The sequence below is a fragment of the Lithobates pipiens genome, unplaced genomic scaffold (genome assembly GCF_037356315.1).
Source record: "Lithobates pipiens isolate NorthernLeopardFrog02 unplaced genomic scaffold, aLitPip1_a1.2 Scaffold_18, whole genome shotgun sequence".
NCBI lineage: Eukaryota > Metazoa > Chordata > Amphibia > Anura > Ranidae > Lithobates > Lithobates pipiens.
This window is the reverse complement of record NW_027507758.1, coordinates 498,644,640-498,667,201: the sequence shown is the minus strand read 5'-3', so window position 1 is coordinate 498,667,201 and position 22,562 is coordinate 498,644,640. Positions and strand designations below refer to the sequence as shown.

At 43.2% G+C, this 22,562-nt stretch overlaps 1 protein-coding gene across 2 annotated transcripts in view; it reads right to left on the bottom strand.

Annotated features, from left to right (window-relative positions):
- The window catches only part of RYK (receptor like tyrosine kinase), a 242,654-nt gene that overhangs the window by 170,096 nt on the left and 49,996 nt on the right, over nucleotides 1–22,562 (bottom strand). For both annotated transcript variants that reach the window (XM_077488654.1, XM_077488655.1), the window contains exon 2: nucleotides 1,930–2,051. In XM_077488654.1, the coding sequence (XP_077344780.1) occupies nucleotides 1,930–2,051 (122 nt within the window). The remainder of the gene's footprint in view (nucleotides 1–1,929; nucleotides 2,052–22,562) is intronic.

The window sequence follows — 22,562 nt, the reverse complement described above, 5'->3', positions numbered from 1 at the left end:
AGTGATCGATCGATACTGCACTTGGGTGGGCTGGGCGGAGGGGCAAAACGCAGGTGCTAGCAGGTATCTGGGCTGATCCTGCTAACAATGCGTTTTTTTGGAACCCTAAACTGCTGGGGACGCTAGTATAGATCTGATCAGATATTGATCTGTTCAGATACTATACCACTACGGGAGGTGTATGCTTTGCGCGTGGGTGTTAGCGGTACTGGCACTAACCTAACGCTGCCTGGGGCGACGCAGACCCTGACCCTAAAACCTAATTGATATCACCCGCCGGGTGATCAGGGGGTTAAACCTTTATTGGGTAATAAATGGTGGGTGCCCTGATGCTATAAAAAGCAAACTAACCAGAGTCACCCATAACACTTATACGGTGATCACTGGTGAAAGGGGGCAATCAGGGGGTTAAAATCTTTATTAGGTAGTATATGGGGGTCCCTGACGCTATATAAAAACCTGACGGGGAACCTAAATAACTAACTGGCTAACCAGCGTCACCAGTGACACTTATATGGTGATCGCTGGTGAAAGGGTTAACTCTAGGGGCAATCGAGGTTAAAATCTTTATTAGGTAGTATATAGGGGTACCTAACGCTATAAAAACCTGGCGGTGAACCTAAAAAAAAATAACTAGCTACCTAGTGGCACCAGTGACACTAATGCAATGATCAGAAAAACTATCGCTTAGTGACACTGGCAAAAGGGGGTGAAAGGGTTACCTGGGGGCAATCAGGGGGTTAAAACCTTTATTAGGTAGTATATGGGGGTCCCGGACGCTAAATAAAAACCTGACGGGGAACCTAAATAACTGGCTATCCAGCGTCACCAGTGACACTTATGCGGTGATCGCTGGTGAAAAGGGTTAACTCTAGGGGCAATCAGGGGGTTAAAACCTTTATTGGGTAGTATATGGGGGTACCTAACGCTATAAAAACCTGGCGGTGAACCTAATAAAAAAATAACTAGCTACCTAGCGGCACCAGTGACACTAATGCAGTGATCAGAAAAACTATTGCTTAGTGACACTGGCAAAAGGGGGTGAAAGGGTTAACTCTAGGGGCAATCAGGGGGTTAAATCTTTATGGGGGGGGCTACCCTGGACCTAACACTAACTGCCCTGACATTTTTTGCTGTCACAACTAACACTAAATGCAGTGATCAGTAAATAAATGATCACTGCAATCAGTGACACTGTGACTGGGAGGGGGCGGGCAATTTGTGTGCCTATGTGTACCTACGTGTCAGTGTAGTGATTGGTGCACTATGCCCTCTCCTTGCAGTCCGGTCAAAAAGACCGCCCCAAGGAGAGTGACATCACTTCCTCCCTGCCTGTGTTTACACTACACAGGCAGGGGAAGCTTCTCATTCGCCAGGAGCGATCGAGAGGGGATGGCCAGAAATCAACGGCCATCCCCTCATCCCAGATCGCTCCTGAAGCGAAACGGACCGCCGCAGCCAGCGGGAAGGCAAGCACATACGGGTACGTGCTTGTGCCCGTACATGCCATTCTGCCTACGTATATCTCCATGTGGCGGTCCTTAAGTGGATAGAGTAGGGGAGGGTTATAACTAACCCATCTTTTTTTCCACCATCTGTGTTACCCACTAACCAAAACTAGTGTTGCCATTGGAGGATTTTCCCTCTATTACTTTTCTGAGGACAACCTAAAATTTGTGATTTTTCTTCATTTCAATAATAATGGTACGGGACAAATGGAGATGGTGAATTTCCCCACTGGTTCCCACTGTGTTCCACAGGCAGCAATAAAAACTGTCAGGGGTTCTAATTTCTCTCCCCTCTATCTTAAAAAAAATAAAAAAAAATAAAAAAATAAAAGTTTTTGCTTTAGTTATACTTTATATTACTGAAAAAGTAAAAAATATAAAAAAATTTGAAAAACCAGCAGCATTCAATAAGTTTACATACCTTAGATTTAGAGTGCCAGCTAAAATGGAGCTTGCTCGTCTCAGTAGGAATGAGCAGATTAAATGATAAAGCATAGTGATTTATTATATCATTCCGGACATAATAAAGTTCAGCATCCAAGCCTAAAAAAGAAGAGAATATAGATTTTATTTAGTTTATACAAATAAGAAAGTTCAGCAATTTCAGTGTGTAAACTATCAAATCTAAATAAATACAGGCCGAGATGTTATGACATTTGTGAAAAAGTACCCCAACCTTATGTTCTACGGATAAAAAAATAAAAAATACAGCAGAGCATGTGTACTCCAAAAGGGGGGGGGGGATTTGGGGGATGATAATTCAGGTTCCATTAGATAAATCATTTTCATATAATGAAAAAAACATTACACTGAATGAGCAACTGATCAAGTTGTGGGTCATTTGGGGCAACATAAAGACACCGCATTAAATCAGCTGTTTCACAGATCAACCGGATCTAACATATTTCCTCTACCCAGTAATATTCTGTCTGCATGTTCAGTATTACTCCAATCATGTTGTGAATGCCATAAACATTAAAGCCTAAGGCCTCTTTCACAAGGACAGATCAGTGCTGATCCGCCCCGTGGATATCCGCTTGCTCAGCAGGGCTCATCGGAGCGATCTCCGCTGAGCAGGAAGAGGACAGGTCCGTGTCTGCACTGTGCAGGGATGGACCTGTCAGAGCGCGCCCCCCCATGGGAGATCGGGTGATGACGGACCGTAGAATCAGTCGTCACCTGATCTGATCACGGATGGAAAAGTAGGTTTTTCCTCCGTCACACTTTTTCGGATCGGAGTGGGTGACATGTCCGCTGACATCCGACACTCCATAGACCTCCATGGAGCATCCGTTCAGGTCCGCCTGAAAAACTGACAGGCAGACCTGAACGGATCGGCTGTGTGAAAGAGGCCTAACTGTTTTAGTGAACATTGCATTTTCTGAATGCATACAAAGCTTCCTTTGATTGGCTGGCAAAATTTGTGACATTATCTGCCTGCATCTCCACCAGAACTGCAATCAAAAGAAGCCTTGTATTAATTGTACCATTTTGTTCCGGGAACAAGATGGGAAGTCCTTACCCCGCTGTTGGAACCCAGTACCATACAACTACAACCTCAATCATAGGAGTCGGTGAACGAAGCAATAACAGTACAAACAGCAACTACCCCAACCTAGAACTGGCCTTTACAGCAAGGAGCACAAGAAAAATCCCAGGCTCAACTAGCCAGCAACAAATGTTAAAAAACATGGGTTTAGTCCGTACACATTTGCAAATACATGTGTAAGCAGCAGAGGCCATGACAAGGCACCCCAGTATTATCCTAACTCTAAAATCTTGAAAGCCTCCATAATAGGCGCACATATACAGTGGATATAAAAAGTCTACACACCCCTGTTAAAATGTCATGTTTCTGTGATATAAAAAAAAAAAAAAAAAGACAAAGAAATAATTTAAGAACCTTTTCCACCTTTAAATGTGACCTATACACTGTACAACTCAATTGAAAAACAAACTGAAATCTTTTAGGGAGGGGAAGTAACAAAAAACCAAACTAATGTAGCTGCATAAGTGTGCACACCCTTTTATAATGGGATGTAGTGTTCAGAATTAAGCAATCACATTCAGGCCGGGTTCACACTGGTGCGACATGACGCTTGTCCTACTTTGGATCAGATTTTGTCATGCGACTTGAAGTCAGAGACGCATCAGACTTCAATGAACGGGGATCCGACTTGGATCCCCGCCAATACCAGGCACCAGGAGAACACCAAATTTTAAATAAAAAAATAAAAAACGGCATGGGTTCCCCCTCCAAGAGCATACCAGGCCCTTCGGTCTGATATGCATTATTAAAGGGGGCTCCCGGATTCCAATAAGCCCCCCAACCCACAGACTCAGACCACCAACGGCCAGGGTTGTCAGGAAGAGACCCTTGTCCTCATCAACATGGAGACCAGGTGCTTTGGGGAGGGGAGGGCCACAGGGCACCCCCCTGCCCCAAAGCACCCACTCTCTCCCCCCCATGTTAAGGGCATGCGGCCTGGTATGGGGGGGGGGGGGTGTGGCGCTCTCTTCTCCCCCACCCCCTTTCCTGCCCTTTCCTGACCGGCCAGGCTGCGTGCTCAGATAAGGGTCTGGTATGGATTTTGGGGGGACCGTTTTTCAGAGTAGGGGGTTCCCCTTACAATCCATATAAGACCGAAGGGCAAGGTATGTTCTTGGAGGGGGAACCCATGGCGGTTTTTCATTTAAAATTTGGCGTGGAGTTCCCCCTCAAGATCATCAGAGCACAAGTCACATGCCAGTGTCAGATCAGGCAAGATTGCATGTGGGAAAATGTGTTATGGTCTGGTGAAACCAAGGTTGAACTTTTTGGCCATAATTCCAAAAGATAGGGTTGGTGCAAAAACAATACTGCACATCACCTAAAAGAACACCATATCCACAGTGAAGCATGGTGGTGGCAGCATCATGCTTTGGGGTTGTTTTTCTTTAGCTGGAAGAGGGGCCTTAGTTATGAACAGTTCCACATACTAGTCAATATTGGCACAAAACCTTCAGGCTTCTGCTAGAAAGCTGAACATGAAGGGGAACTTCACCCTTCAGCATTAGAAAGACCCAAAACATACATCCAAATCAACAAAGAAATGGCTTCACCAGAAGATTATTAAAGTTTTGGAATGGCCCAGACCTAAATCCAAATGAAAATCTGTGGGGTGATCTGAAGAGGGCTGGCAAGGAAAATGCCCTCACAATCTGACAGATTTCGAGTGTTTGTGCAAAGAAGAGTGGGCAAATATTTCCAAGTCAAGATGTGCCATACTGATAGACTCATACCCAAAAAGACTGAGCGCTGTAATAAAATCAAAAGTATTAAGTAAGGGTGTGCACACTTATGCAACCATTTTTTTTTTTTTTTTTTTTTATTAATTCCCTTCACCTAAAAGATTTCAGTTTGTTGTTTAACTGAGTTGTACAGTTTATGTCATATTAAAGCTGGAAAAAGTTCTGAAATTATTTATCTCATTTTCTTTTTAACATCACAGAAACCTGACATTAACAGAGGTATGTAGACTTTTTAAATCCACTGTATAGATAGATTGGGGGCAGGTATGGCTGGAGGGATCCCACTCCTCCTTCAAAAGGCACAGCGGCGCACTGGACACCCAACAAATGTGTGCAAACGAAACCCCTGTGTTTAATATGTACTGTTAAGACTGCAGACATGATACAAGTGATCAATGCAGCCTCGCCACTGCCCATTAGATGCAGCCTGCCTGTACTTGTCAGATGCAGCCTCACACCAGTGCCCGCCAGATGCAGCCTGCATGTGCCCGGATCAGAGTGGCGATCTCCATGCGTTACGGAGCTGAATGTGAATTGCTTTGGCCCCAGTGACAACGTCCTGCTTCCAGGGATCCGGGCATTGGATCAGTGTGCCGTCTATCATAGGAGGTGGGACATCGTTACTGCGGCACAGGCAATTCAGCTCCCTGACACAGGGAGATCGCCACTCTGTAAGGGGAGGAGGGAGGAAGGGAGGACAGGACCTTGAGCTGGCAGGATGACACCCCACAATGGACAGCACCCGGCGGCACAGCCACAGCTACTGGGGATGGAAGGTGGCCAGTGCACCCCGCGTCTTCAGCATAGCGGGGGGGCCAGGCAGCCTCACTGTATAGCTTTTCTGACCAACTCTTCTCCTCCTCTCCCTCCCACTGCTTTCAGCTGCTTTATTGAAAGCTATACAGGGAGACTGATTCTTGTAACTTACCCCACACTGATCATTACGTGTCCTCCCCGCCTCCTCCTCCGGTCCCCCCCATCCTGGATCAGTCAGGATAGAGAGTGGAGGAAAAAGACTGTAAATCTGTCATTTACCGACTCCTCAATTTTCTGAATGCAGAGTCAGTGATAACTGATTCTGTACATTTACAACGGAGCATTGTAAACTGTTTATGATGCTTCAGTTTATGATGGAGAGGTTCCGCTGTCTCCTGTATCTTCAGTGCAGCTGAGGCTGCTGAAAAAGGGACTGGGGAATCTGTGTCCTCAGTCACTTTCCCCGTCTCAAAGGGGAGATGTCAAACCCCTGATATCTCCCCAAAGCCCCAACTGGGTTGAAATTTTTTTTATTTTTTTATTGTACAAATAAAGTAATAAAAAAAAAAAAAAGCAAAGCATCACTGAGTACACAAAAAAATAAAAGTATCGTTATTTATACTTGGTCTTTAAAAGGTGGTATTGATGCAACCCTAGTCATTTGCGTCCTTTTAGTCCTAATTTAATCAACTAAAATCTCCTTAAATTTAGTTGACCAAGATATTTTATTCGACAAAATTAACACCGATATATAGGCTGGTACTCAAGTAGTTAAAATGGAGGTTCACACAAAAATTAAACCTCCACTTTTCGGAACCCTCCCCCTTCCTCCGGTGTCACAGGTATTAGCACCCACTTCCAGGCATAGACTCCTACGGGAGTCTATGCCTCTTTCCATCTGCTGGGGGGCACACGGGTCCCAGAGACAGCACGGACCATTTACATTGCACTGCGCGACTCGTGCATGCGCAGTAGGGAACCGGGAAGTGAAGCTGCAAGGCTTCATTTCCTGATTCCCACAGCGAAGATGGCGGCGGCAGCATCCGAGGACTGAGGGACGGTTTGGTCTCGGGTGCCGACATCGTTGGACCCTGGAACAGGTGACTGTCCTTGTTTTAAAAGTCAGCCGCTGCAGTATTTGTAGCTGCTGACTTAAAAAAAAAAAAAATTTGCGGGTCTCCCACTTTAAGAAGCCGTGTTTTGGGTGATTCATCAGATCCTGCTTGCTAAAGCCATTATGGTAACAAAATCCTGGGTGCTGCATATTTAAAAAGTTAAACAAGGCAACCTAAAAGTTTATGTAAAACAAATCACCTTGTAAACAAACCATTAATTTAAAATAGCAGTGAAAGGGAAAACGTATCTAGATCTAAAAAAAAAAAAAAAAAAACAAAAAACACACACACAAAATACCCTTTCCCCCCTTTTTTAGAAATGATCACATTCCCTCTGTTCTCAGCTGCATAAGAAGCTCAGAGAGCTAGAGGAGAAAAAGCAGCACACTGTTCCCAGTGAATGGCTGTGCAGAGGTTCATGTCAGGAGTTCCAGCACAGTCAAAAAAAATAAAATAAAAATATGACCATGCTGTGCTTTCATGCCTGGCGTGGTCAGTTTTAATAGGAAATCAGAGGGACTGGCAGGATTACCAGGAATTTCATACAAAGGAAGCCATACAAGGAGGACAGACACTACTTCACACAAGTACCTGGTAGAGCAGGCACATATTAGGAATATGAAATGTTGGGCAATTCCTATTAAACTTGTCTGATGCGAGGAAAAATAAATCAAAAACTTTTAAGTTCAGTTTTAAAAGAATATCAGATTAGTGAATACATTTTTATTTCCTCAGGCATTCCACTTCTCTCACAGACATCTCATCTCTAGTGCTGCAGAATCAATCACTCCCATCTGTATTCTCTAATAAAGCATGTAAGCTTTATCCATAACCTAATGGCTTACTAATAAGCCGGGGCCGAATGACTGATGCTCAAAAGAAAACCTTGAACTAATTGGACCAATTAAAGAAAGCATTTAATCCCCCAGAGCACTGCTTACTGGCACCATTACAACACCAGGGTGGCATTGCTTAATAAGCAACCCCAGAGCTTGGGAGACTTTCGTAAGAGCTCTCTCGTTAACCCATTAATGAAGGCACAGCATTACCAGGCCTTCATCTCTATTGTAGCTATCAAAAAACCCTGACTAATATTTTCCATGATTGTTCAAATGCTTACGAGGAACATCCCTATTATTGCTGGTTCTGACATCAAATAAAATATAGAGTCAAGAGGAATAGACAAAATGGGTTTAAGTAACCTGTGTATAAAAACGGGTTTAAAGATGAATTTCAGGTATGGGTAGGTTATACACGTTAGTCCAGCTTGGACCAGTGTAACTATGTATATACCATGCCTGGCCGAAGCCACTGAAGTAGATGCCCTTAGATCTGTGATGTCCACTTGCTTCTGGGTCCTGTGCTGAGAAGCTGGCCTTCTGAACACTGGAAGTTGTTTGCTCTGCACAGGCACAATTCTTAGAATGCTTTCCATTTACCAAATGAATGCAAAAGTGTTTGATTGAACAAGTTGGAGAACTCCGATATAAAAATGTACAGATTGGCAGCTTTTTTTTTTATAAACACAGACACAGGGACACATATCCTATTAGAACGGTTCCGTAGTACAGAACGGGGCGCGACTTGTCAGGCGGCGAAGTCACCTGGACAAGTCGCCCCTGTGTGAACCGAGCCTTATGCTACAAAGGGGATGGGAGGATCTTAATGTACCAAGGCAACAACCACTTAAAATGTAAATGGATTTAACCATGTTTTTAATAAACTATTTCCTGCTGTATTACACTAGTCTTTCCCTGCCTGCTTCCTATAAGCTACTGAATTTGGTGAGCGATCTAAGGATGTTGTGAGAGCTGATCCTGTATGATCCATCCTTTTATGAAGTCATTTTCAAAGATGTGGTTCTGATATGGGTATTACCAACCGGTAGATGTATATTACGCCTTTATGATCCAGGTGATGCAGGACCCACATTGTTTGGTAAGCGCCCATCTTCTCTAAAAGGAGTACCTTTGGGCACTTTGAGAGCATACGGCACATCAAGCACTTTTCACATATATGGACCATTTGATTAGATTTACAGATTTTTATTGCATTTTTTGATATAGGGTTTGTATATCACTGCCAAGGATCCTGCATGGGGGGCATTCAAGGTCCAGATCACTGTTAATTTGCACATTGCCTTTGTTTACAATTTAGGTTTTGATTACAGTGTAAGTTTTAATTTTTAAAAAGGGACAAAAAGCACTATGTTTTTTTGAAGATGTGCCATTTTGTCCAGTGTCAGGAATATACAGGCTGCAGCAGTCCCATCAGATTTCTTTTTTCAAAATCGGGTTGTACCGAGTGCGAGAGTTTTTTACATTACTGTATTTGGCCAGCACAACCTCTACACCACCTATATAGCACAACTAATGGCAGTGTAGCTCACACCTCTAAGAAATGATGGTCTGTAATTATCATCCTACTGTTCTAGTGCCCATACAGTGAAGGCCCACTGACTGCTGTGGTATACTTGCTTCGTTTTTCTGAAATCACCAATCACAAGGCAAGGCATTCCGCAACTAAGGAAAGAAAACACTCCATCAAACCAGCTAAGCCCCGCCCCTCCATCCATAAAGACGTGGGCCCTAGCAATAACCAACAAAGGTTATGGCTTGTGGTGACTAGTCCTACAAAGATGAAAGGTACTTTCAGATGAATACTAACATTCAGCAAAATAGCTCCCTTTCAAAGCCTTACCTGGCACAGCGCCTGTTCCCATTAAACGCAGTGTTTATTGTTGCTGAAGTTTGCTCACTAACCTTTATCAGCTCACAATTGTTATACAGCTAAAGACTGGCTGGGGAAAAAAAAAAAAAAAAGAAGTGTATGGGGATGCTGGCTCTTATTACTTGTCACCTCATAAAAGACTATTATTACATGCTGCCTCCTAAACAGATTCATCTATTAGCTTCCTGCAGTATTTGGAACCAGTGAGCAATCTGAGGCTATAAAACACAATTGGGAAGGTAAATGTTTAAAGATCTACTGTCAGCAATGACGGATGACCTGTCCTGCACACTCTACCAGACGTCCTTCATAAATGCAGAAGGGTAGTTTCCACAAGGAAGGTAGAAACCTACAAGTGCTCCGAGAGGCAGGTTCAACAACGCAGCTTACTCGTATTTACACTACACTCCAAAAGGGCCAAGTCCAAAGCCAGTCCGATATTACTGGCAGATCCACAGGCACCGCTGCATCCAGTAACAAAACAAAGAAGTCCAACTAGTACACCCTCTACAACACTATGGGGGTTATTTACTAAAGGAAAATCCACTTTGCACTGAAAGTGCACTTGGAAGTGCAGTCGCTGTAGATCCGAGGGGGACATGCAAGGAAAATAAACAGCATTTTAGCTTGTACATGATTGGATGACAAAATCAGCAGAGCTTCCCCTCATTTCAGATCTACCCCTCAGATTTAGAGCGACTGCACTTCCAATGCAAAGTGGATTTGCCTTTTGTAAATAACCCCCAATATGTGCACTCTTGCAATCAAAATTTGAGATAACCTCATTATGTTTACTATGTGTTGCAGAGTAAAGCTAGCCATAGATGATAGAATTTTGTACAAAAATTCTTAGAAAAAAAAAAAGTTTTAGGCCCTGTTCACACCTGAGCGTTTTTCAGCTTGTAAAACACTCAGCTCTGAAGCTCCAAAAATGCCCAACAAGCAAATTCACATTCATTTCAATGGCTCGTGTTCATACATGTGAGCGTTCAGTTGCCTGAAGCGCAAAAAAGTACATTAAACTCCTTTTTGTCAGCTTATAAGCATTTTGGCCCCACAGACTTCAATAGAAATTCCTGACTTGAGCACAAAAAAAGCTTGTAAAACGCTCAAATCGCAGCTTACCGCCCTCAATTTCCTCTCTCTCTAGTGCTTTCTATTGGCTAAACAAAAACACCTGAAGCTGAAAAATACTTGTAATACGCTTAAAAAGAAAAAGGCTTGGAAAAAAAATAAATAAAGTGTAAAAACGCCTGAAAATCCATACGCTCAGGTGTGAATGGAACCTCAGGAAAATTCTCAGAACATTCAAATGTTGTTTGAAAGATTTGGATTTAAATCTTAAAAATAAAAAGGACTTTACCAAGGGAAAACCACATACATCATTGGTAAGGCTGGGTTCACATCTAAGACGGATGCAGCTCACAGCGGGGGTCCGGTGTGTCCCCGTTCTCAGTTTGAGGAACAAAACGGGCCAAATTCAGCCCTGAAATGGAGCCAGACACACAAGGCTCCTGTGCAAGCCACTCTACAGCCGCCCAGAGATTTGTGAACTGGCTTTATAGAGAGCCGATCACAATCTCCTGTCATGTGACCTGGATGTGGGGAAACTGACATCCAATTGGCATTAGTGTGAACCCAGCCTAATACGTGGACTCGAGAAACGTTTTCCATCCCACTTATTCTAATTTTCTTGTCATTGCAGTTGAAAACAAATGTCGATTAGCCTCACTAATGATCAGAAAAACGAATTAGAAATTCTACCCATCTACAGCCAGTTTGAGTCTGTCCTCATTAACATACAATGGAAGAAGCCTAGCAGCTAAACCTTTAACCCTTTATTAGGACAGACTAGTTACAAATGATAAAGATTTGCTTGAACAGGACAGACAGGGTTGATTATGGCAAACAGTTTCCTAGGCCCCTCAAGGATTTTTCCTTGGAGAGTCCAGAATAGAGCATCTAAAAAGTAAGCTGTAACAAATATAAAGTACCGTATATACTCGAGTATAGGCCGACCCGAATATAAGCCGAGGCCCCCAATTTACCCCCAAAAAAACTGGCAAACTTATTGACTCGTGTATAAGCCGAGGGTGAGACATGCCTGTCCATCCCTGTGTGTGTGTCCGTCCATCCCTGTGTGTCCGTCCATCCCTGTGTGTCCGTCCATCCCTGTGTGTCCGTCCATCCCTGTGTGTCCGTCCATCCCTGTGTGTCCGTCCATCCCTGTGTGTCCGTCCATCCATCCCTGTGTGTGTGTGTGTCCATCCATCCATCCATCCCTGTGTGTGTGTGTCTCCATCCATCCATCCATCCATCCCTGTGTGTGTGTGTCTCCATCCATCCATCCATCCATCCATCCCTGTGTGTGTGTGTCTCCATCCATCCATCCATCCCTGTGTGTGTCTCCATCCATGTGTGTGTGTGTGTGTGTGTGTGTGTGTGTGTGTGTGTGTGTGTGTGTGTGTGTGTGTGTGTGTGTGTCCAGCCTACCTTTGTCCCGAGCCTCCGTCCCGTGCCTTGCCTCCTTGCCTCCGTCCCGTGCCTTGCCTCCTTGCATCCGTCCCGTGTCGTGCCTTGCCTTGCCCCCGTCCCGTCCCGTGCCGTCCCGTGCCCTCTTCGTCGGCGGCCATTGTAAAGTTCAAAAGCTGCGCCGCCGCCTTCGCCTGTGATAGGCGGAACACTGAATTTCCCAGCAGCCTGTGTTCCGCCTATCACAGACGTCGTATCATCCTCGTCCGTAGTACGAGGATGATACGACGTCCGTGATAGGCGGAACACAGGCTGCTGGGAAATTCAGTGTTCCGCCTATCACAGGCGAAGGCGGAGCCGGAGGCGCGGCTTTTGAATAGAATGGCCGCTGTCTGTCTGCTCGACACGCTGATCGAGCGGGCAGACAGCGATGACTCGAGTATAAGCCGAGGGGGGCACTTTCAGCCTCAAAAAAGAGGCTGAAAATCTCGGCTTATACTCGAGTATATACGGTAGGCATTATCCCAATTGGGCTGAAAAAGTGGGGAAAAAAAAAATTATCTGCAAGTAAGCCTCCCAAAACTGGATAAGCATACCAGTTCTGCATGCTCATTTCTCATCAGTGGTCAAGTAATAAAGAAAAAAATCACGATGACAGCTCTGCAACTTGCAATCTAATTTTCAAGTTAACGGAGGTGCCTCTTGTGTTATATACAGACAGGTTACCTTTTGTATTTTGTCCAAGTGTTACTATTGTTAACATATCCCCTTTAAAAGGAGATGTAGGGTCAAGGCTCTTTAGGCCCTTTTTCTCCTGTGGGTCACAGGAGTTCACTTAGTTCTGCACTTCTGTGTCCCCTCTGTTCAGCTGACAGTAGGTTAAAGCCCGCTATTGGCAGACACCACAGAGCTGGTACAGGCTCTGGAAAGATACCAACTTTTAAACGTCAGGATCCACCCAAATGATGCCTGTGCTGGTAGCTGGCTCAGCTTCTCAGCAGAAAGCCTGAGCCACCGGCTCCTGCCCCCTCCATAGCCCAGCATTCCAGTGAGCACTGGAAGGGCAGTGCAGAGAACCGGTGACTAAAGCCCTGTACACTGAAGATGGCACTAAATGTACGAAAACTCTCAAGCGACAAAATCGTTTTTTTTTTCTTGAATTGTTTGTTTCTGATCATGCAGTCTTTTGCATCCGTACACAAACAAAAATAGTTAATTCTGTTCATGTACGAGAAAAATGTTGGAGTTTGACCCTTTGGAAATTTTTATTTGGAAAGTCTAAATCAGACATCGAAAGTTATCACACTATACGGAAATCAAACAATGATTTCCTTTTTCGATTTTCTCAGTGTGTACCCCACTTAACAGTCACGGAAAACCGAGAACTGAACGATCAGTGGTCTTTGATCGATCAGTTCTCGGTCTAGAGTTGGCAGGGAACAGATGCAGATATCTTGGAGAGTATGGGGGATTGTCATTTTCACTTTTTAGGCCTCATGCACAAAGGGTATTTGCTTTGCTCCTCTGAATGCCAGAACTCATGGCAGGAGAAAAGCGGTTTAAAAAACAGGCCTAAGAGTCATACTACTACACGTGTTTAGGCACATCAAATGTTTGGGCATTAATGGATTAGATTGGCCAGAATATTCATTTTGGCCATTTAAATGCATTCTCTCAAATGCACCTAAATGTGTCTAGCTGGGTTTAGGCATGTTCAGAGGTTTTTTTTTCCTGCTCATCAGCTCCTCTGCAGATTTAACCACTACAATACAGGGCACTTTCACCCCCTTCCTTCCCAGCCCAATTTTCAGCTTTCATCGCTCCCGCCCTTTCAGTGACAATTGCGCGGTCATGCTACACTGTACCCAAATGAAATTGTTATCATTTTGTTCGCACAAATAGAGCTTTATTTTGGTGTTATTTATTCACGACTCCGTTTTTTTTTTTTTTTTGCGATATAAGCGCAAAAAAGCAGAAATTTGGAAAAAAACACAATATTTTCTTTTTTCTATTTGAAAAGAAATCCAATAAAATCTAATTTTGTCATAAATTTAAGCCAAAATGTATTCTGCTACATGTTTTTGGTAAAAAAAATTCCCTTAAGTGTATAATTTGTTTGTGTGATCACGGACATATGTACGCAAATGATCATGTACATATGTGTGCAGGTGACCACGTACATATGTGTGCAGATAATCATTGGGACATGTTTTTATTATTAGGGACATGTGTGTTTTGGGGACATGTGTGTTTTGGGGACATGTGTGTTTTGGGGACATGTGTGTTTTGGGGACATGTGTGTTTTGGGGACATGTGTGTTTTGGGGACATGTGTGTTTTGGGGACATGTGTGTTTTGGGGACATGTGTGTTTTGGGGACATGTGTGTTTTGGGGACATGTGTGTTTTGGGGACTGTGTTTGTACTGTGTGGTGTGTTGTGTGTTGACACTACACTGATGATCAGTGAGTAAAAAGCTGTAAAAAGCAGCCCATACTCACTGATCATCAGCCGGCTGCAGCGTTCTGCTCTCCTCTGCTCAGCGATGACTTCCGTGTGAGGAGAGGAGAGCCGATTGCCTAGCAACCGGCTGTTTGTTTACATCACATGACGGCCGTGATTGGACATGGCCGTCATGTGATCAGGAGGGCCAATCACAGAGCCCTCCTGCCGATCCGAGATGTGCCGTGTCCGGGTGACACGAGCACATCGGGGCTGCGCGGTCACGCGCGATCTCGCTACTTCTGAAGGACGTTCCTGAACGTCCTATCAGGAGTAGACGGCTCCCACCCGGCCGTATATATGCATTGGCCGGGTGGGAAGTGGTTAATATTATATTATATATATAGCCTGTAAATGTTCCTATTCTAATAGGCTTGTAAACGCCTGTGTGCATGGACACACAGGCCAACAGAAATGCTTATACAGGGTGAAAAAAAAAAAGGGGGGGGGGGGGGGGTAATCGCCTGGAAAGGCAGAATTTAAGCCAAGTCAGCAAAAAGCCTAAAAAGTCTAATAAATATAGCTTCAGATAAGCTGCACACTGTGGCAAAAATGAACTACTCTTGTCTAACAATACAAACCCAGACAGGCAGGTGATGCATAGAATTCTGTAGTTGGTCCTTTAAAGCAGCTTGATTTCTGAATATTTTGGGAACAAACAAGTTAACATGTTGTATATTCTAATTTGGCATAGCTTATAACAGAATGCAGATCAATGGAAACCCAAACAAAAAAGAATGATTGCTTTTCATTATGGAGTTGACTAAACAATGTGAAGTTAACGAGAGAGAAACGTGTTGAATAGATTACTTTAAAAAGAAAAAAAAAAAAACCCTGTTTCCTGAATTAACTAAAATGAGATTAATTTAAATTTCAGGACTACAGGCTTTTCATATGGGCTGCATCACAGTAACAAATACAGTTTTAATCAACATTGCTTTGGGCTGTGGGCTCTAAACTTCTTGCAGCACTTCCATCCTCAGCAGGCAGCTCAAGTAACAGCTCACATGGGCAGCAGCCTTCCTCCTCCAGAGCAACATTCACAAAAATGCCGGGACTCTGCTATTCTAGATTTATAGCGTTGGGACAATGGGGGATTACATGTCCTGGCTGGGAAAGAAATGTTTGGGTCAGCAAGGAATGAACTGTTAAAAAGTTTGACCTCTCTGTAATCCTCGTTTCTTTCTACGAAGCTTCCTTCTTAGTTTTAGGACCTAACTTGGCTTGAGCAAAGGAGGAACAGATCAGCACCAGTAGGACTGCATACTTGACCATCCATAAAATAAAATAAATAAAAAGAATCAATAAAACCATTAAAAATGGACATTTGAATCGTCTCACTATTTTTAGCCTTTTGAGAGGAGTGGATACTTGTATTCACCAAGGTGGCATTTAAAGTGAAGCTTAGCTTTATTAAAGGCTCCGTTCACACCTGAGCAGAGCGACTTTTGGGCATTTTTATTTGAGTGTTTTTGGGTGTGTATTATAAGCGCTTTACAGCTTTGGGTGTTTTGTTTAGCCAATAGAAAGCCATAGGGGAGGAGATTAGAAGTGGAGATCTGTTTGAGCATAAAACACGCGACAAAACCACTCAACACCTTTTTTTTAAGTTGTCTCTATCGAAGTCTACGGGGCCAAAAACTCTTGTAATCTGCCAAAATGAAGCTTGTGTGCTTTTTTTTTAGTGACAAGCGCTTTGCGACAGAATGCTCAGATGTGAACAGAGCCCATTGAAATGATTGGGATTCGGCTCAAGTGTTTTAGAGCTACAAGCTTCAAGCAGAAAATCTCTCAGGTGTGAACGAGGCCTAATCCTAAAAGGGATTTTTATTATCTTATTCTTTTTGCAATTCCTGGAGTCAGGGTTTAAGACCCCTATCACACTGGGGCGTTTTTCAAGTGCTTGAAAGAAGCCTCATCTGCAATCCCAATGTGAAAGCCCGAGTGCTTTCACACTGAGGCACTGTGCTGGCTGGGCGTCAAAAAAGGTCCTGCAAGCAGCTTCTTTGCAGCTGATAAGGCTTCTTTCAGATGCTTTTTTTTTTTAAGCAAAAGCTCCTGAAAAACGCCCCAGTGTGAAAGGGGTCTCAGTGTCATTTCGGAATCACACAATTATGCCCGCAATTTGGATGTGAACAGGGCCTTAATGAAACCAAATATAACAGTAATGTGACACTTTATCTTGTATCTGAAAAGAATTTATAAACACTGAGACAGCCTTTGACAGCAGCAGCTATTAGGCCCCTTTCACACTGACGTTCCATTCAGGCCCGCCTGTCATTTTTTCAGGCGGACCTGAACGGATGCTCCATAGACCTCTATGGAGAGTTGGATGTCAGCGGTGACATGTCCACTGACATCCGATCCACTCCGATCCGAAAAAGTGTGACGGAGGAAAAAGCTATTTTTCCATCCGTCTGCGGATCGGATGACGACGGACACTGCGGCCCGTCGTCATCCGATCTCCCATAAGGGGGAGCGGCGCTGTGACAAGTCTGTCCCTGCGCAGTGTGCAGAGACAGACCTGTCATCTCCCTGCTCAGCGGGGGATCGACCCCCGCTGAGCAAACGGATATCCACGGGGCGGATCAGCAGTGATGGAAGGACCCTTACACTTTCTGTATTAACACAGCAACTCTTAGCTACCATTTTGACAGATGGGAATTGCCACAAGTGTGGATGGATGGGAAAGTGGCAACCAGGGCAGGATGTACACACGCACCTTGTGTACTTTTATTAAGTATTTGTGTGTGTGTACACAGTGCCTCCAATATCCACAACTGGTTAAATTTCACAGCACCTATTAAAATCTGAAACCGCAGTTTTAGGTGGGCAGACAGTATTATATCATTATTTTGCAAGACAAAAAAATAAATAAAAAAGTCCAAGTCATGAAAAGAAAGCTCCCAGTACAGTTAAGATTTCTCTAATCCAAAAAAATAATTAAAAAAAAAGTCTGTTCAGCAGTATGAAAGAAAAAAAGGGAAAGAGAAAGAAAACACACAGATTAATAACCACTTAACGACCAGCGCACGCCGATGTACGTCCCATTTTTGAAGAGGGCTATCTCGGTAACGGCAGCAGCTGCTGCCACAACCGAGATGTCCATCTCTTCAGGCGCCGGTCGTCTGTACGATAACGGTGGTCTCCGCGGCGGATTCGCCACAAGTTCACTGCTATCAGCGGCGGGAGAGGTGCCACCCCCCCTCCCGCCGCTTACCGGAGACGTCGGTAGCGGTGGAGGCGATCGGGTCCTTTTGCTAGCTGGGTATAGAGACAAGTGATGCTAAGATGGCCCCCCACTCGTCTCTATACCATAGGAGGGCGGAAGTGACGTCAAAACGTCACTTCCGCCCATACCTCTTAAAAGGTATATTTTTTTTAAATGTCATTTTTTATTTTTTTGTTGCATTTTAGTCCAAATGTGAGATCTGAGGACTTTTTGACCCCAGGTCTCATATTTAAGAGGACCTGTCATGCTTTTTTCTATTACAAGGGATGTTTACATTCCTTGTAATAGGAATAAAAGTGATCCATTTTTTATTTATTTTTTTTAAACCGTGTAAAAATAAATAAAATCAATTAAAATAAATAAGAAAAAAAAAAGGTTTTTAAAAACACCCCGTCACGACGAGCTTGCACACAGAAGCGAGCGCATACGTGAGTAGCGCCCGCATATGAAAACAGTGGTCAAACCACACGTGAGGTATCGCCACGATCGGTAGAGCGAGAGCAATAATTCTAGCCCTAGACCTCCTCTGTAAGGCAAAAAAATGCAACCTGTAGAATTTTTTTTAAAATGTAGCTTATGGAGATTTTTGAGGCTAAAAGTTTGACGCCATTCCACGAGTGGGCAAAATTTTGAAGCGTGACATGTTGGGTATCAATTTACTCAGCGTACCATTATCTTTCACAATATAAAAAAAAAAAAATTGGGCTAATTTTACTGTTGTCTTATTTTTTTATTCAAAAAAGTGAATTTTTTCCAAAAAAAGTGCACTTGCAAGACCGCTGCGCAAATACGGTGTGAAAAAAAGTATTTCAATGACCGCCATTTTATTCTCTAGGATGTTAGAAAAAAAAAACAATATAAAATGTTTGGGGTTCCAAGTAATTTTCTAGCAAAAAAAAAAAAACAGTTTTAAACATGTAAACACCAAATCTGAAAAAGAGGCCTGGTCCTTAAGTGGTTAATATGGTGAATGAAGGTACATTGACATCTTGAAGTCCAGTGTTGTTGTGACGAAAACCAACCGTCATGCACAGGTTTTCTGTAGCTGATGCTGAAGGTGTGCGCACGCATGTGCAGTAGCGACAACTAGTCAAGATTTCTAACTGGAAGTCCATGGTTGGAGATCTCGGCAAGTTGTTCTCAGCAGGACACGGTTCACACCAGTACAGGTTGCAGACACTGTTTTGACAACGCAATCATTTCAATTGACAAGTAAAGTTGCCCAACATCCTGGGCAAAACACACAACTATAGACAATATAAAAAAATAAAAAAAGTAAAAAGGATTACACAGTCAAAGAAAACATGAGAGAAAAAAAACACAAATGGTCACGCTGCCAAGCACAGTCCTGTGATTTGAAAGGCACTGCCAACAGCAGAGGATGGGATGAACATAATTGTACAGCACCGCACTTCATAGCTGAACTCTACAAAAAGGGCAGATCAGAAATCCCAACCGGAAGCACAAAATTGATCACAAACCTGTATTATTCACATGACCAAACTAACCCGTGTCTGAGTGAAATAAATGAAAAAAAGTCGTACCCACTTCCACAATATTTAGATTTCCCCCCCCCCCCCCCTTTCTACCTGTGATTTAGTAACGGTGATGCAGGATAACTTAGAACAAAAATAGGCCTAGTGCAACAAGCACAGCACATACCCCTCAGGATGCTTATTAGACGGACCAGTGAGTATTCAAAATATTTTTTTTTTCCTTATAAATGTTTCTCCCATAGCCCTATTTTTCACTTTTCCACACCATTTTTATTTCCAATTTTTGTTTTTCCAGTCAGACATGTGGGGCACTGACACTGCCCGGCGCGTGGGAGACTTGCATGGCCCCTATTTCCATCTGGGGGTCCCGTGGTTTTATGCCGTCGAGCGCAGTTACTACACTGCACTCTTGTTTGCGCTCCAGGCTGGAGCGCAGATGGGTGGGCCTTCCGCGCGCCAGTGGCGTTGTGACGCGGCCCCGCCACGCCAGGGATCTCCTAGACAGAATGATTGCAGCCAATAGCACAACAGTCTGTCTCATCAGGTACAGCTGGGGAGGCTGCCGATGGCACCCATCCTCAGCTGTTGCTTAATGGTCATAACAGCCATTTAAAGCCTGCACCCACAGTGTGATGCATGCGGTTTGGATACTTTCCACACATTACTGTCTAGGTGAGCATTACCCCTGTATTTTACTACTGCTAAGCATTTAATGTATGCAATCATATTGGATTTTCATTACATTTCCTTATAAACTCTGATACTTTTTCTTTACACACATTCTAACCGGTGCTATACTGAACTGAATTCCTAATCAGTCAGTGGAGATCTTGCAGTGGCCCCAATTACAATTTTCCGCACTGTGTCACCTCGGTTTTTATCCATCAGCCACATATGTTCACATTTTACCCACAATGTGATTGATTTAATCAGGTCTGCATCACAACATTTACCCCCTTTTGTTAAACATAGTGGAGGGCTGCGGCATGCGAGTACTTAATCTGTGGTTATATATTGTGGTCATTTTGCTCTAGCTGCACACTCTTACTGTCCCAATGTAACTGTACTAACATCAATATGTTTATATTGTAGACCATGTATAGTTGAGATGACTGTAGTGCCTGTGAAAAAGGACGGATAGTCTTGAAACATGTCGGCGTCATTCTCAATGAAATATGTGTCTTAGGCCCTTTTTGTGAGCTGATACTATGTTACATATGCTGATAATTAGATTTTATTTTGTACCTTTATACACATACAAATTTTATGAACTCTTTTGAATAAAAATGTATATATTTTAAATATTCACTGGTCCGTCTAATAAACATCCTGAGGGGTATGTGCTGTGCTTATTGCACTAGGCCTATTTTTTTTTTATTGTTATTAGAGGATGAGACAGTATGTGAAAGGCTGGTCTGTCACTCTACATACATTTTCGTTTTATGCAGGACAACTTTGTTCTACATAGGAGGCAAGTTTTTTGCACCAAACAATGGTAAGGGGATCAGAGACTATCAACCGCAAGAAGGGAATCTTCGAAGGCCAATGAGTTACCTGGAGCGGGGACAAAAAGGGAGTGCCAACAGAGGGACATTCTCACCTAAGCAGATTGTGGTCGAGGCATTTTCCGAGTGCGTTTTATTTTTTTTTTCACATGCATTTTTGATGCGTTTTTAGTGTGGCTTGCGTTTTTTGGGAAATGTCTGCTGTCTTGCGGGAGAAACAAGCAAAAACGCAGCAGAAACACAAGGACTGCATTTTTGCTGAATTTCCATTATAGTCTATGGAACATAAACTGTTGCAGAGAAAAAGTTCCTGACCCTTTCCAAAAAACACCGGTGGAAACCGTACAGATGTGAATGTGACCCATAGGAAATCATCTTAAATCGACTGTAGTGCGTTTCTGCAAAACTGAAAACGCATTGAAAAAAATATAAATAAACAGCACCACACACAACTTGCAAAAAAGGAAGGCATTTTAGAGCAGGTTAACACCAGAATCGAAGTCAACGCATTGAAGAAGTACAGACAAATTTTGTTTGGCTGTACTTCTCTGTATTACAGGAGCACAGTTCGTTCTGCAGTCCTGTGACCTGTTTTCAGCAGACACCACCATATGGTTGGGATCCAACCAGATGCCTGGAGCGGGCACCTGGCTCAGCCCTTCAGTTAGCTGCTGAGAGGCCAAGCCAGCCACTCCCACCCCCTCTACAGCACAGAGACGGTCACCAACAGTGGTATTCGATCGCTCGGTTTTCAGTCTTAGAGCCAGTAGGGGACCAATGCTGTATCCACCTATGCAAGAAAAAGCACGCATGCCTCTTAAGGGTAAAAATAAACCTTTTGACTTTAGAAGCACTTTAGGCTCCATGCACACTGGGCTTAAAAAACATGTTCCCTTGGCAGAAATTTTTTTGTATATAGTTTAGGCAAGTTTATGAGAGTTGTGTTTTTTTTTCTGCCAGTAAGCTCCAATCAAAAAACACAAACCTTCTGGTTTTTTCCCTGCCTCTAAATGTTGAGCTTAAAGTATGCCTGTAATAGCCCTAACGTGCATGGATACATAGGAGAACACTGAGCTGCTTCTACAGGCAAAATACAAAACGCCTGTAGAAACAGATTTTTAAGCTGGTGTGCATGGAGCCCTAACCTTCAAAATTATAAAACGGACACAATCTCTGTTCGCTTAAAAGGAAAAAAATGTAAAAAAGGAAAAACAAACACCGATTTATTGTATGTGAAAAAGAAACGTGATCAGTGTCATGTTTTTTGCTGGTAGGTTGCTAACTTGAAAAGTAGTAAGTCATGTTTCTCTGCTTGAACAGAACCCCCTCCAACATTTATGGAGGCAAAACACGAGAGATGAGCAGCACTGGGTTAAAGTAAGCAGAAAGAATCCTGCAGGAAATGTAAAAGCAAGTTAGATAAATCCTCAGGTGAAGTAGAACTCCTCTTAAAAAGCATAAGAACAGCTGTGAATAAGGGCCATACACATAAACATAGCAAAAGAAGATGGAGTCCAGACTTCCAATTGTAGTATCATGACAACACAGATATTTCACAAGAAGCTCAATATAGATAAACAAAAGTCTGATGCTGCTGCCATTCAAGTCACACACAGTCTTTGGCCTCATTTGTGACAAGAAAAGTATGCTTGAAATGCCCAATATAAAAGGGAACAAAAAATTAAATATTTTGAACATTTGGAATCTGCAGGAATGTTTTGCCAGGTAGGTAAATCAGCACAGGTTTTATTCATATAAGCAGAGTACAATTTTGGGACTTTAAATGAAGCGAGCAAAGAGGTGCCCGCCTCCATCGCTATCAAAATATTAAAAATAGGGAGGGGGGGGAAGAAAGTGGGACTTTAGATGAAGCACACAGCAAGTAAAAAAGTTGGTCAAGCGACTAGAAAATTATATTCAAGCGACTAGAAAATTATATTTATTCATATGAATAAAT